This window comes from Zea mays, chromosome 1 (genome assembly GCF_902167145.1).
Source record: "Zea mays cultivar B73 chromosome 1, Zm-B73-REFERENCE-NAM-5.0, whole genome shotgun sequence".
In the NCBI taxonomy this organism is placed as follows: Eukaryota; Viridiplantae; Streptophyta; class Magnoliopsida; order Poales; family Poaceae; genus Zea; species Zea mays.
Genome location: NC_050096.1, coordinates 17870837 through 17886372, shown reverse-complemented (window position 1 = coordinate 17886372; position 15536 = coordinate 17870837). Strand labels below are relative to the sequence as shown.

General features: G+C 42.6%; 1 protein-coding gene across 8 annotated transcripts; it reads right to left on the bottom strand.

Moving 5' to 3' along the window:
• Positions 1 to 5639: 5639 nt before the first annotated feature.
• On the bottom strand, positions 5640 to 13731 carry LOC103631813 (protein WEAK CHLOROPLAST MOVEMENT UNDER BLUE LIGHT 1). 8 transcript variants are annotated; one of them, XM_020545260.3, is made up of 4 exons: positions 10296 to 13680; positions 10026 to 10215; positions 7800 to 8833; positions 5640 to 7712 (listed from the first exon to the last, which is right to left on the bottom strand). In XM_020545260.3, the coding sequence occupies exons 3-4, from the start codon at positions 8796 to 8798 to the stop codon at positions 5853 to 5855; spliced, it is 2859 nt and encodes a 952-aa protein (XP_020400849.1). In that variant the 5' UTR covers positions 8799 to 8833; positions 10026 to 10215; positions 10296 to 13680; the 3' UTR covers positions 5640 to 5852. The 8 variants fall into 8 exon arrangements, 5 of the variants coding, with proteins under 5 accessions (XP_020400849.1, XP_020400847.1, XP_008651716.1 ...); XM_020545258.3 differs by lacking the exon at positions 10026 to 10215 and having other exon boundaries at positions 10278 to 13681; XM_008653494.4 differs by lacking the exon at positions 10026 to 10215 and having other exon boundaries at positions 13095 to 13681.
• Between the last annotated feature and the right edge of the window lie 1805 nt (positions 13732 to 15536).

Here is a 15536-nt window from a genome sequence, read left to right as displayed (position 1 = left end):
TTTAGCAAAATTAAAATATGTATGACACATTTGAGAGTATGATAAATATATATGTATAAAAAATAAAAATGTCTCTAATATACTTATTTGAGTATAAAGGACGTAATTTAGAGGACATTGTTTAAGAGAAAGGAGATATAGATGATGAAATCTTTTAGAGGAGACTGTAAATGATATATATATATATATATATATATATATATATATATATATATATATATATATATATATGTGTGTGTGTGTGTGTGTGTGTGTGTGTGACGATCTATGAGGAAGAATGCACACACACGCACGCGTTTTAGCAAACGGGGCAAAGCGACCGATTAGGTTGGGCCGCCAAATAATGCTAATGCTTCAGAGAATCCTTGCTTTTTCTCTCTCTCTCCCCGCTTTGGTTCCGCTTTGTTTCCTCCTTTATTTCATCATCATCTTCTTCGTGTACTCCTTTTAATTTGCCCGGCCGTTCCTTTCGGTACGTACCCGGCGCCCGCCGGCACTTCCACAGAGAGACTTTACTCCACTGTAATAATGTCAGCATCTGTGACTTGGGAGACAGACGACCCGTCTACTACTCAAGTCACAGACGAGTACTATACATGCTGGACGTTCAAGAGCCGTCTGGGGATCGTCGGCGTTTGCGACGACGACGTTACGTCTCACCTCGATCGACATGTGAATCTGGAACATGCATGCACACGCTGGGGCTCTGCTAAGGTCTCGTAAAAATCGCTTGCACACCACTTCTGATACTCCTCTGCTGCTAGCTGCTGCCTTTCTACCAAATCATGCTACTATAGAACTGTTTGGTGAAAAATATATATGCTTTGGTTGCCTGTTTCGTCGAAAGGAGAATTAATGGTCGTCTTCTTTAATTGCCGTGTGGAAAGGAAAATGCTGATCGTCAGCTAGTAGCTTCGTTCTGCTTTGCTTGCACTTTATATATCTGATGATGCTAGCTATCCTACGTCGTACTCCAAACGCTACCGGTTCTATACTCTCTTTTGGCTTAGATGTGGTGTGCAATAATGGACCTTGGTTTTGGGTAAATGGCCGACAACATCTTTTCGAAAGGATTGAAAGAAAAAGGAACCTTATATACGTATGTATTTCACTGTATATATACCAGGTGAGTTTCGGAGCTATATTAGGCTTATTAGTGTTAGTTATTCCTCATGTTTAATTTAATTTAGAAACGTTATAGCAAATTTATGGCGGCAAATATGTGTAGGTATGAAATATTACTGCTTGCAGAAATAGTAAAAATGCACATGACAAATACACTGACGACAAATGTTCTATTGAATAACAGATCGATGTATACGACTTATATAGAAGATCTATGTCAAAGGCACCGGTGCAGTTTTCATGTATATATGTGTACCACTACCAGGAAGAAGACGCAGCAAAGACGTTGCAGGTTAAAGAACATCGGGAAGAAGACGATTTAGATCAGCAGCGAGCACTCACGTTAGACGCTCCTAAAAAATCAATTGGCCGGCACACTCAGGCATATATGTGTCATAGAAGTGGCCGGGCGTGGTTGTAGATGCCTGCTCTTGCAATCCTCCGTGTGCACAAAGAATTGGAACGGAGAAGCTCAGGTAGTCAGGTGTGCAACTCAACAGTGTGATAAGAAGGTGCGGCGGTCTGTGTCTCATTCGCGAGGTCGATTACTAATAACAACTGCTATAAACACAGAAGTTACTAGTACGTGATACAACTATAATTAAACATGAAAGTTAGTGTATTAACGGGGGCCATAATCATAGGAGTTACTAACCACAGCCATAACCATGATCAAGAGGCTATTCTCAATAGCAATTTCTTGGCACTCTCTTTCCAACACTGCCACACCATCAAAGGTATTATGAAACTAAGAATGAAACAAAGTAATGCCCTCTCAATGCAAAATTTCATCTCACTATTTCACATAGACAAACATATCAACTAAATGCTGCAATTCATTGGCCAATACTAGAAACCAGTAAAATTCATGAAGATGAAATAAATTATTTCCAATGGAGGTTTCACACGGTTTTTTTCAAGACTTTAGAAACGAGTTGGCATTGTTTCATCCCATGAAACTATTTTTTCCATAAAACTCAATTATCTTAAATGCTATATATGACATGTCATAAAAAATCCGATGTACGTAGTGCACTATTTAAATGTGCATGAAACCACACTGAAATTCATCCACCATCCATAATTAACCCCTGCCATTAATCAGCTCAAAGTGATTAAACCAGTCCACCAGCACCATATACCGCCGTGGTTGTTGTCCGGTCTGCCGACGCTGTGCTTGTACACAGTCTCTGTTGCGTCTAGCGTTTAATCTTGACCTAAAAATTTATTTAATTTTAACTGAATAAGCTTAGGTCAAACTAATAAATCCAACAGTTAAATATAGCTAGATGAAATTAATGTAGAACGCTGAACAAAGGGCATGCATGCGTCTTCAATCTAACAATCATGTGCCTCTGCCCTCTGAGGAGACACGCGGGGCATTTGGAATTATTAGGTTACAGCTGAGCTAAAGGTCTCTTTTGGGCGCCAGTGTACGAGAAACACAAAAGGCGATCGAAGAACTCCGCCGTTGGTCGTTGGCCGGTCTGATCCGATCGGCTGGCTCATGATCGATCTCATCATCTCCCAGCTCATCTAGAACTCGCACGATTGGCACGACGAAAGCGAGTGAGCGAGAGGTAAAATAAATAAATAAATAAAGGTGAGGGCGACATGATGTACTACAGTCTACAGGAGAGTGAGCGCGTGGCTGCTGAGTGGTAAAGTAGGGTTCCGGGTTCCCTAAAAACAAATCCTTGAAGGCATGCAACTCCATTGCCACCGAACCTAGCTAGCTAATAAGCTGCCCTTACCCCGTACTAGTCTTTTTGGCCGTTTGCTGTTTCATTCCCTGATCGATCGTCTCGTGGGACGATCTTTGGTGTTCCTTTGTCTTACAGCTAGGGAAAAGTTTAGATATGTACTAATAATAAATAAGGTTTTTTTTCTTCTTCTGAATTGATACCGTCATAATTCCCGAACACGTCATTATTCGTATATTTTAAATCCTACTATTATAAATCTTTGGTTATCTAGAATATGATATGTCATGGTGTAATTTTGAGAAGAACGTAACGTAGACCCAGCTGCAGACGTAAACGATCGTCACGTCATGGCCTTATTAGGAACAAAAATAGGAATAGATGTAAATGAAAAAAACTAAAACTAAAACTAAAAAAAAAATTCTTATCTCGACATCGAGAATCCTTGCTTGCTCGTTGAGGGGGATGCCAGGAAGGGAATGCCGATGGGATGGGATCGATGCGACTTGCGAGGTGTCCATCTCCACCTCACCCCGCTGACGCCGCAACTGCCGCGCTAGCCAGGCAGGCCAGCTAGTACCGGCCCGGACGCGGTAAAAGATGGACCCACCGATCTGATGCTCTGAAAACCACGTGTCGTTCCCATCTGATGCGGGGTGTCGGTTCCGCGGCTGGGAGGGAGGGAGACTGATTAGCATGGCAACGGTGAATTCCCCTTCTGTTTTTAGCTCCTCAAATCTGTTCGTGCGACGAAAAAAAATTCTCGCGGGGATCCCCACAAACACTTGCGTAGGATATTTCTTCTCTATCCCCGTTCCCCGTAGGGATAAATCACCGTCGGAGTTCTCCATCACCGCTTAAATTATAATTAAATCGTACTTCATTTGTTATTAATGTAAAATATCGTCACTTATACACATTGTTAAATGTAAACATCATTATGTGCGTATTAAAATCAATGTATTTGTACAACAGGTGATCTCTTTACAAGATAATTCTTTATTTTTATCATTAATTATTACATGAAAACATTCTCACATGTAAGTTTAACGGGTCTCCGCGTGGAACGGCGATGGGGAATGCTTCTCCATCCCGTCCCCCATCGGGAGAGAATTTTTCCCCGTTTACATCCCCATGAAGGAAGAAACTTTCTCACCCCATCCCCTAATAGAGAAATTCCCCACGGGGGAATCGGGGATCGGGTTCCCATTGCCATCTCTAAGACTGATGAAACGAGGCGTAGAGCCTACTACGTATAGATGGCCAATAAGCACGAGGCCCACTGTTTGGGCCTAGTCCGAGCCCGGCACAAATAAGCGGACCGGACTCGGACAAGAAACTAGGCACGTTGAGCCCACTTTTTTGCACTAAAACATGCTTTTTGGCCCGCTTTTTTCGTGCTAAACGGACCGGCCCGACCCGTTTAGGCCCGCTCAGCGGGCCAGACTCGGACAGAGAATCGAGCCCGCGGGCTTAGAAGGCCCGGTCCTGTTTCCTAACTGTGTGCCTAGCGGACCGGACCCAAAACGGGTCGTGCTTTACCAGGCCCGGACCGGGCGGTCCGTTTGGCTATCTCTACTACTACATGTACATGAGCAGGAGGAGGAGGCTGGAGCTCTAGTCTCTAGATGGTGGGGGATGGATTGGATCCGCCGACCAGTGCCGGTGCCAGGCCGCGTTTCACCTTCACCGCTGCTGCTGCTGTAGTTGACATACAGGGAGTTTTTACAACAGAAACAGCGGTCCTTTTTGAAATAGACCAGTAATCTTCTGGGCTCCTCCTGTACTAAGCAGTGCTAAACTGCGCATAGATCAGTAAGGTTGGGCATCTGCTGCTGCTGTTCGGCCCACGCAAGTTAGTAGCTTCTGGGCTCGGTTTCCATTTCCGTTTCCTTATGTGCAGGTCGATTTTTTTTAGTTTGTTTGTTTTTTGCTAACTTACGCTAGTAACGTTCCTGGCTGCCTGATGTGCTCTCCTCTTCACTCCAAGTCTCCATTGTGTAGGCGCACTACGGTGCAAGCTGGTGGGGGCAGCTTGCACGCCGCGCCATCTCAAATTCTCGATTAAACATCCACACGGTGGGCGTCAGTCAACGATGCAGCTCTTGTACAGCAACAGCACAGCTGTAGTACTGTGCTGTGCTGCTGCTCTACCAATGCTGCGACTCCGGCACGTCGTCCTGTGTCCACTGATCATGCGTGCAGATCCCGGATTTCCTGTGTCTGCCGCTGAAACGGTGAAACCGTGATGTCACATCGAAACCCAGCTAGAGCTAGAGCTGGAAACGAGCCGAGACGGGATCGGCTCGTCTATTCCACGAGCTGGCGAAAGAGGCTCGTCTCAGCTCAACCTTGGCTCGCGAGCCGGCTCGTCTCGCGAACCATATTCTGGTATTTATCGTTGCATTATTTGACGAATTAACATTATATAAATTTGAAATATAGAATCATCATTCAATATTATGAGTAATTTAAATTATAAATTATAATATATTTATCATCAAAGTCTAAAAAATGATATATTATCCATAAAATGATCTAATATTCATTATTATTCTATAAATTGATCATTTTTTCGAGACTCGTGAGCCGGCTCGACTCGGCTCACTGCAAAAATGAGCTCAAAGAAGGGACTCGGCTCGGCTCGTTTGAGGCTCACGAGCCGCTCCGAGCTCAAACCGGCTCGCGAACCTCGAGCATATTTTCCAGCCCTAGCTACAGCTAGAGGCATCTTACGCTTTCTATTCGCAACGTATCAGGGCAACGAAACGAAATGGCCTAGCTAGCGTTCACAAAACCGGGACATGAGCATGAGAAAAAAAAACCCAAGCCAACCGTGTTACAGAACCATCTTGTCTTGTCCAGCAAACCGAACACCCCATGCAATCTCACACAATCTTCGAACACATCCAGCACGAACAACGTGCAATCGAGTAAAAACCAGTGAAGTTTACACGCTCCCAGCACTGACAAACACCACACGCGACACGGGCACACAGATAAGGAACACAAGGAAACGGAAAATCACCTGGCAGCTCTGAGCCTCCTCCTCCTCCTGCCCCCCAGGAACATGACGACGCGAGTGAAGAACGGCAGCTTCTTTGCCTTCTTCGTCTTCGCTGGCACTGGCACTGGCAGGGCCGCATCGCTGGGGCTGCTCCTCCCGGTCCCGGTCCCGGACGCGTCCGACACCGGATGGACCGACGCGGCGGGACAGCTACTATCTCCTTTGCCCGTGCACGTCAACGTCATGTCGACTCTACCCGCGATCTCTGCAGCGCTCCGAGGCCCGGTTACAGGCTTTGGAGCTTCACTGGCCATGCGGCGGCGCTTCCCGTTCTCCTCCTCTCTCCGTTGCCTCAGCTCCTGCTCCATGGCCAGCTTGCCTTCGCTCGCCCTGCCCGCCCGCTCGGTGGCGGCTGCCAGTGCCTGCTTCTGCTCTTCCAAGGCCTGCAAGATCTCGTTCAGTCTGGATATGGTGCGCGCCGCGGACTCCTTTGCCGCCTCAACCTCTGCGGTGGAAGCAGCTGTTGTCTTCTCGTGCGCAGCCTCTTCTGCCTGACGTGACCTCTGAACCAGAGACGTGTACTCATCCAGGTCAAGCGTGACCGTCTCAGAGTATCGAGCGCCGACCTTGCTGTGCTCCTCCAGTGTCGTCGTCGTCAGAGTATCGAGCGCCAGCCTCTCGGACGCTTTCGCTGCCTGTATGTCCCTCAGAACTGCTTCGAGCTTGGATTCCACAGTGCTCAGAGCAGCCTTCGCTTGCGCCACTTCTTCCTCTGTCTTTTTTAGCTCCCCCTGAGCCTTGGTAGCAATAACCTTCGCCTCGTCAGCTTCATGGGACGCATCTTGCAGAGCCTTGCCCGATCTATCTCGGCACTCCTTTGCCTTGGCATGAAGTGCTTCAAGTTCCTGCTGTGACAGTTTGATGTCCATCTTGAGAGACTGAGTGGACATGGATGCCATCACTTCCATCTGCTGAGCGGCAGCAAGTGCTGCTTTCTCTTTCTTCAATTGCGATTTTAGCAATTCAGCTGTGGCTTTCAGAACACATAATTCATCCGTCACCCTCGCTATGCTCTTCCTCTGCTCCACGAGCTCGCTCTTTAACATAATGATGACTTCTTGCACGGGTTTATGAGTTCCACTTTCTTGTTCTCGTGCTTCCTCGATTCGCTTTGCCTCCAAATAATTGGCTACCTCATTCTTCAGATTGAGCAACATGGTGGCTGACGTATCATGCTTTGATTGCAATTCTTGAAAAGAACAAAGGTCCATGCTGATCTGATTCAGCTCTTTGTCTGATTGCCTGAGATCCTCTTCCCATGCAAGACGATCCTCATCACGTGCCATCAACGTGTTCTTGCGTTCTTCCACGTCCTGGAATTTGGCGTTAGCCAAATCAAACACTTCCTTTAGTCTTTGGAGCTCTATGGTGAGCTCCTCTACTTCTTTCTCTGCACCTTTGGACATTGTGAAGGCTGCCTGAGCTTTGTTAATGGAAATATCAGTTCCGATCAACAAAGAATCATAATCCTCCTGCACTTTTCCCAACACATATTTCACTGAAATCACTTTGGCATCCAATGCTTTGTGTCGTTCTTGAATATTATTCAGCTTCTCTCTAACCACAACACTATCATTACAGTCAACTCCCTCCATCGCTTGTAATATAATTTGAAATAACTCCAAGTCATCCTTGGCATCCACCTCCTCAGCTTGTTCCCTCTCCAGGACGTGTTTCATTTCGTCGATAAGCTTCTTTGTTCTCTCCAGCTCTTTTAATACTGATAACTTTGCAGCCTCTGCAGCTTCTGCTTGATGTTTACATTCTGAAATTTCGTTCTTCAGCTTATCAAGCTCAAGTACGATACGGTCACTCACCTGCTTATAGAAACAAAGAGAGTATGTCACACAGTAATAACAGTTACAATACACAAAAAGAATGAAGGGAAAGCACTTCTCAGTTACCTGTGCTGTCTGTGTCTTGCGAGTTTTCCAGTTCATGCTGCCACCAAATTTTGATGCAACAGCCTTTACTGATTCAATGGGAGTCGTAGTATCAACAATGTTTTTATCCATTCTTAAGTATTTGCTGGTGTTTGATCTGCTCACAGGTGCAGGCACCTTTTGATGTGTGTCTCCTAGGCTCATTTGGTGCTTATGAAATCTATGGACGACCAGTGGCTTATCTTCTTTCAACTTTTTCAGGATGGCAGGTGGTGTTTCACAAGTAACCTTATCAGAATCAATACAAGAAGCCTCATCCTGGACTCCTTCAATTAACCTAAGCATGGAGTGTGAAGCTGCACAAACATTTACTTTAGAAGCTTCCGTTGTGATAGAACCATCTTGGGCTTCCTTTAATACATAAACTTTGCTAGAGGAAGTTAGAAAGCCTTCAGGAGCTTCACGGGTTGATGTCAATTCACTACCGTCTGCTTTTTGTGAAAGGGCAACATAATCACCACAAGGAACATTTTGTTCAACTGAAACTTCTTGCAAACTGCCTTTCTTGTCTGCCAATATGAGGCTTATAGGGCATTCTTGCCGCTTTGATGCCTCGAACATGCAACTAGCTGTGTTTGATTTCATTGTGTTCGAATAATCTTGGGCTTCCATTGGTTCGTTAGTTTTGCTAGAGGAAGATGTAATACCATCATGAACTTCAATGGGGCATGGCAATTCACTGCCATCCACTTTTGGTGAAAGGTTGATAGAAACAAAGATAGGAATCTTCTGTTCAACTGAAATTTCTTGCAAATTGCTTTTGTTCTCAGCCAATATAAGGCTCATAGGATGTTCTTGCAGCATTGATGCCACAAAATTGGCAACTGCTGTCTTGTGAAGGTTATTACAATAATCTCCATCAGTACTTTCAATTAGATTAGGCCCTACTGAACTTTCCAAAGATTTTGTTGAAGAGACAATGTGAGATGAATCAGCCCCTTCGATCTTCTTGTCTGGCATCTTCTCAAGCCACAGCTCAACAAATTTGATACTAACTGAAGAAAAAACAGTGAAGACAAGATTCAGGATGGGCAACAAAACAGTCAAAGCCTGGACTTGTGTCACAATTGATTTTACAAAAGAAACAATAGATGTGTGCAGAACAACAAGCTTGTATTTCATCAATGTGAATCTAAAATGTTAAGTTATTGATCAAATTGATGCAGATAATGAATCACAGTACTGTATTACTGAATGATTATCCTTCATCTATGAAGGCTCTCAAACAAGAACATTCAGTAGTGATCAAAATTGAGAGGACAGACCCAGAGCTGGCAGCTCCGACTTGGGTAAAAATAACCAAGGCAAGCTTTACTCTTGCACCTTTTTTTTTTTGCAGAGAGGCTACGACGAACCTAAGACCTTTTGGCTCAGTGGAAAGGCTTTTCGCCACTACGTCAGGCCTGTCCTTCAATGATCAGATTGAGAACTAGAAAAAAAATTTGTCAATCGTGCATACTCATCATTATAAGGCACAAACCACTGACCTGATTATTTGTCAGGTTATAACTTTTTCTAGCTAAGTATCATGGCTCAACAATGATTATATGATTATTGGAAACATATGAATACCCCATGGTATTTTTTGCCATGAAATCTAAGCAAACTCAATGCAAAACACAAAAACCAAAAGAACATCACAAAATAACTCATGAAACAAATAATCAGAACAGTCAAAAGAAAGTGAAGGCAATAAAAAACACCACATGAAAAGGTAAAGTATTCCAAAAGACTACATGAATCAGAAAACAAACCAAAATATAAATACAAAATATAATCTGAAACTTACTCAAGACACTTGAACGTGTATGCTTTTATCCCAGGAGACTATTAGAGCTAGAACAAGGGATTTTGGCAATACGCATGTTGTTTCAAGAGAAGACTGGAGGTAGGGCAGAGACTTGAAGTGGTGGAGAGCAATTTGGGAGGGGGAATACAAATATAATAACAACAGGAGAAGACTGGGACTTGTTCCCTAATCTAGTAATCTAATACTTATTTTGATTTACTTCTGTAGTTTATTGTTTGTACTCATTTATTTATGTTGGCGCCATTGGCACAAGCTGGATGGCCTAAAGAAATTGTGTGCTACCATGAAGCAGAAACAGTTGTATTAGCAAATACTAACTTATAACCTCATGGTAGCGGGAAATTGTAAATAAGACCATGCATCAAACTTAAGTTCACCTGACAACTAGACAGTAATGACATTTCAGAATTGCAGGTGTCTGCTAGAAACATTCAACTGCCTCTTCCTTGGAAATTGTAGTAGATATTAGATGCAACACTCCTTGTTGCGCATAGATAGAAATAGTTCACTTTAGTGCAGTTAACGACTCCAACATATTATGGGGTTGAACAGTAATGGAATGTTTTCCTGTGCACAAAAAATGCCCTAGTGACTCCCTGTAAGAAAGGTCAACTAGATAGAAGCATTACTTTTGAAGTTCAAATTACTCTGAAGGCATTTCCCGAAACTGTAATGTGTGGGGGAAAAAACTTCTGAAAAACTCTATAACATTGTTGCATCAGGGCTATGTCATCCCAATAGAGCTAACCCCCACATTTTTCCGCAATCCTTTTGCTTCCATGTCTAATCTTAGCTGCTCGCAATCACTCCATTTGCCAGCTGAAGCATATATGTTCGAGAGCATAACATAAGACCTTGACTTGCCATACTCAGATTTGATGAGTAATTTTCCTATAGACTCGCCAATTTTATAATTACCATGGAATCTGCATGCTCCAAGCAATGATTCAAGCAAGTTATCTGATGGCCTGAATGGCATTGACCTAACAACATCATATGCTTCATCCAAGTGGCCAGTTCGGCCCAATAGATCCACCATACATGCATAATGCTCCATTCGCGGTGTAATGCCATAGTCTGCCTGTAGCGATTTGAACAATGTTCTTCCTTGCTCTACGAGTCCATTATGAGCGCAGGCCGATAATATACTAACAAAAGTTATATCATCTGGATCCACTCCTGAATCTATCATCATTGAGAAAAGATCAAGGGCAGCCTCACCATTCCCATGCATACTGTATGCGTTGATCATTGCACCCCAAGTGACTGAATCTTTCTCCACTGAGCTATCAAAGAGCTCCCTTGCAAGTGATATGCTTCCGCACCTCGAATGTGTGTCAATAAGAGCATTAAGAACCAAAATATTCGTGCTAAAGCCCTTCTGAAGTATGACAGCCATAATACATGCAGCAAAATATGCATTTCCAAGTTGTGAACATGCTGAGATGAGTGCCAGCATAGTTACTGCATCAGGTCTGACATTAAGGAAGAGCATATGCTTAAAGCAATCAACTACCATATCAGCTTGCTTGCATTGAACACATGCAGATAAGAAGGCATTCCATACTATAAGGTTTCTTGCACCGATCAAACTGAAAATTTTGCTGCAGTATTCTATATTATTGAACCTACTATACATACCCATGGCTGATGTGAAGAGGGGTGTTTCCAACCTGGTGAAATTACGTACTGCATAGCTGTGTATACACTTCCCCTGCAACTGGCTCTGACAAACAGGCAATAAATTCAGTAAGGTTACAAGGTTCGGTTTCTCGTCATTCTCGACCATTTGGTAAAACAATGGCAATATCTTCGCAGATATGTTGTTTTTGCGATATCCACTCATCAAAGCATTGTAAGTAATTGTATTCCTAGAACAGCAACTGTCAAAAAGTTGCTGACCTGCTTCAACAATACCACAGTTGGCGTACATGGTAATGAGGGCATTAGTAAGAGAAACATCTGAATTACATCCACTTTTGATTGCTAAAGAATGAACTGATTCTCCAACTATGGCATCCCCGGGTACTGAAAAGCTACTGATAAGACCAATCAGAGTAACTAGATCAAATTGCACTTCTTCGTGGAACATCTGGCAGAATAATATTAGACAAGTATCTGAATCTCCAATTTCAGCAAAACCAGATATCATAGTGTTCCAAGATATCAACATCCGCACTTCCATTTTCTGGAATAATGTATGGGATGTTGATATATCTCTGCAGTCTGCGTACATGGCTAGGAGTGCATTCATAACGCTATGATATGATTCAAATTTATTTCTAACAGCATATGCATGTATTGACTTTGCCATGTGTAAATCTTTTGTGTATCTACATCCAGATATTACATTCATGATAGTTGTAGCATCTGGAGCAACACCTGCAATTTGCATTTTGCAGAACGCATCAAGAGCCATGTTCCACTCATTATTCACAAGGTATCCAGAAATCATAGAGTTCCACAAGATATTGTTTTTCTCAGTACAACAGCAGAAAAGGAGCAACGATGAGTCCAATTTCCCAAGCTTCGAATACATGGACACAAGAGCGCTAGCAACAGAAACGTGCTCTGCAAGGCCAAGTTTGATAATCATGCCGTGCACAGACTCCCCATGGTTTATACCAAAGAAATCACTGCAAGAAGGAAGGACAGACACCACTGTGACCAGGTTAGGCCGTACAGCTACACAATGCATCAATCGAAAGATCTCAAAAGCTTCCTTCCAAATGTGGTGCTGCATGTATGCTGATATCATGGAATTGAAAGATACCAAATCTTTCACAGGATGCAGATCGAATACCATTCGAGATGAGGAAAGATCATCAAATGCAGCATACATTGTGATTAATGCGGATGTAAGAGATTCGTCATTAATCACTCCACCTTTCAGTGCAAATGCATGCAGCGAATCACCAACATCCCTGTCTCCGACACTTCCGCACATGCCAACTATGCCAACAAAAGTGCTTGCATTCGGCCTCATGCCACCCTGCTGCATCTCCTGCAACATCTCAACAGCTTCTCGGAAGCATTCATTGAGTGAGTACCCTGAGACCATAGCATTCCAAGAAATCAAGTCCCTCAGCACCATGCAGTCAAAGACTCTCCTTGACACATCAATCTGGCCAGCCTTAGCATACAGGTCAAGGAGCGCAGTCTGCACGCCAACATTGCCACCATGACCTGTACGAAGAACCCTGCAGTGCATCTCCCTCCCCAGCCGAAGGCAAGAGACAGCTGTGCACGCCCTGATGACCGGAGGGAAGGTGAAGTTGTCCGAGCCAAAGCAACATAGCTCCCGGTAAAGATGAAGAAGCTCCCGGTGGAAGCCATGGTCCGAGAAGCACCGGACCGCGAGATTCAGTGAGTACACAGCGGGGCGGCTGCGGTAGGTTTCGGCAAATAGCAACGCCGCAGACGCGGCCTTCCCAAAATAAACATACCTTTCGACAAGACCTGTGACGACGAATGTGTCCTGGATCGCACCCGCGACGGCGAGATGCGCGTGCAACTCCCTGAGGCATTTCAGCGAATAGGCGTCGCGCAGGAGCCCGGTTAGGACCTTGAGGGGTGTAGTCTCGCTCGTTGGAGATGAGGAGGCGAAGGATTTGGCGCGATATTGCTCCGATTGATGCCAGATCCTTGAGATCTTGAAGCGTCTAGAGAGATTGCTGCGGTGGATGGCCATGCCATGGAGACGGAGAGAAGCGTGGTCTTATCCCTAGGCGGGAATTGAAACGTAACCGCTGTTTCTGTTTGTTTCTTGGTTGCCGGCGAGGAGCACAGAATATAAAGTTTAACTAGGGATGGCTGTTTGACCCGTGGGTATGGATACCCGCGGGTTTCGTACCCACCGGATATGGATACGGGTACAAAAACTCACCCGTGGGTCCTATCGGGTCGGATACCCGAAATACATCAGGTCGGGTATGGGTAAAATACTTTACCCATGGGTATCCAGTGGATACCCGAAATATCAATATACCTCTTTAAATGTGCTACATCCACTAAAAATGTGCTACATTCAATAGAAAAACTCACTCGCATGTGTTGTTGATTAATGAATATTAATTTGTGTTGTGTTAACAGTCAATTGTAATGTAATCGAGACCAATGAGGCATTAACAATGTTATAACTGTTAAATGTAATGAACTCATTAAGTTTTTATTCTCTGTACTCAAATTTAAATTTATTGGATGTGATAATTATGAGTTGATATATTATATCGACGTGTAGCCAAATATAGTCATTCTCGTGTTGCATTGGTGCTTAGATGTAAACTAAAATATTTTATGTATGTATTATAACACTGACCGAATGTTATTTAGTCTACAATAACATATCCACTGGATACCCGATACCCGGTGGATACCCGATGGGCATGGGTACGGGTACAATTTCTCGCCCGATTGGCTTGGTGGGTATGGATATTTGTAAAAGTCTCGGGTACAATTTCGGGTCGGGTATTATTATACCCGAACAAAACCCGACCCGCTGCCATCCCTAAGTTTAACTTATAAAAAACAGCTTCAATAGTGTTTTATTTTATAATTTTTTATCAAAAAATATAAAACACGTTATGAAGTAATTCCAAGTATACTACACCTTGCCCTACGCTTATTTTTTTATCATTCTTAACTAGTTTACATCCTAAAATACATGATTTAGTACTTAACTATTGGAGCCTAAATTATTTTTAGTGTTCTAAATACTTTAAATTATGTAGTAATTTTTTAGGGTACTATTTTAAATCACTTTGATAGAGATGTTCTTAAAATATGTGACTTAACTCATAAACAACACCTCCAACAATACTCTATTTACATTTTTTATCAAAAATATAGAGCATATCGTAAAATGATGTACATATACTACATGTTTTCTATATCATAATTAATATTTTCTTTTCTAATATCCTAAAATGCATAATTTAGAGCTTAACTGCTAGAGGTTAATTTGTTTTTTATACCTAGACACTTTAAATAGTGTAGAATTTTATTTTTTAGACACTATTTTAAGACATTTTGTTAGAGATATCTAAAATTATCTTGAGTAAAGTACTCATCTTCATCTCTTATCTTAAAAAAATATATCTAGTGCACATAAAAGTTTGGTGCACGTATTAAATCATCATCATCTATCACAGTTGTAATATCTTTGATTGTTTGTTATATTTTACAAACAATATCTCCCACCACTACACTTTACACACGAGGATCTACATTCAACGGAGTGGGAGCACATGCCCCACTCAATTTTCTCGTTTTAGTGAACCTTTTATCTTATTTACTGTAGCAACAAAGATTTATTAGCTACTAAGCATCCTTTTAGGACCACTTATATGTAGGGTCCCCACTCATAATTTAAGCTAAGTCCGCCCCTGATACTCCATCATTTTAGATGATGTTCTTTGAAAATATATAGATTAACTAGAGACATTAAATCTAAGATGTATATTGTTGATGTAGTATTTACATTATATGTACATCATGTGCACCAAATTCCTATATACACAAGATATACTGTCTATTTTAATCTGCACCCGCTAAGCAGAATCAGCGATCTGGCTTCTGGCATAGTCGGAGCCACATAGGCCATATAGCCATAATGTCTCAAACTGGTGCCTCAAATTTAAATATATGGCTCTACACATCAAAAACTACTTCAACAGTGTCTTATTTTATAAAATTCGGTCAAAAAATATAAAGCACTCTCTCAAGTGTCTCAAATTTACTATACCGTAATGAGATGTCCTATAATTTATATTTGGGACTTTACTCTTAGAGCATAATATTTTTGGTGCTCTAATTTCAATAAAATTTACTTATTTTTAAATTATAGGACATTTTTATAGGTCACTGTTGTAGATGCTCTTACTGAATTT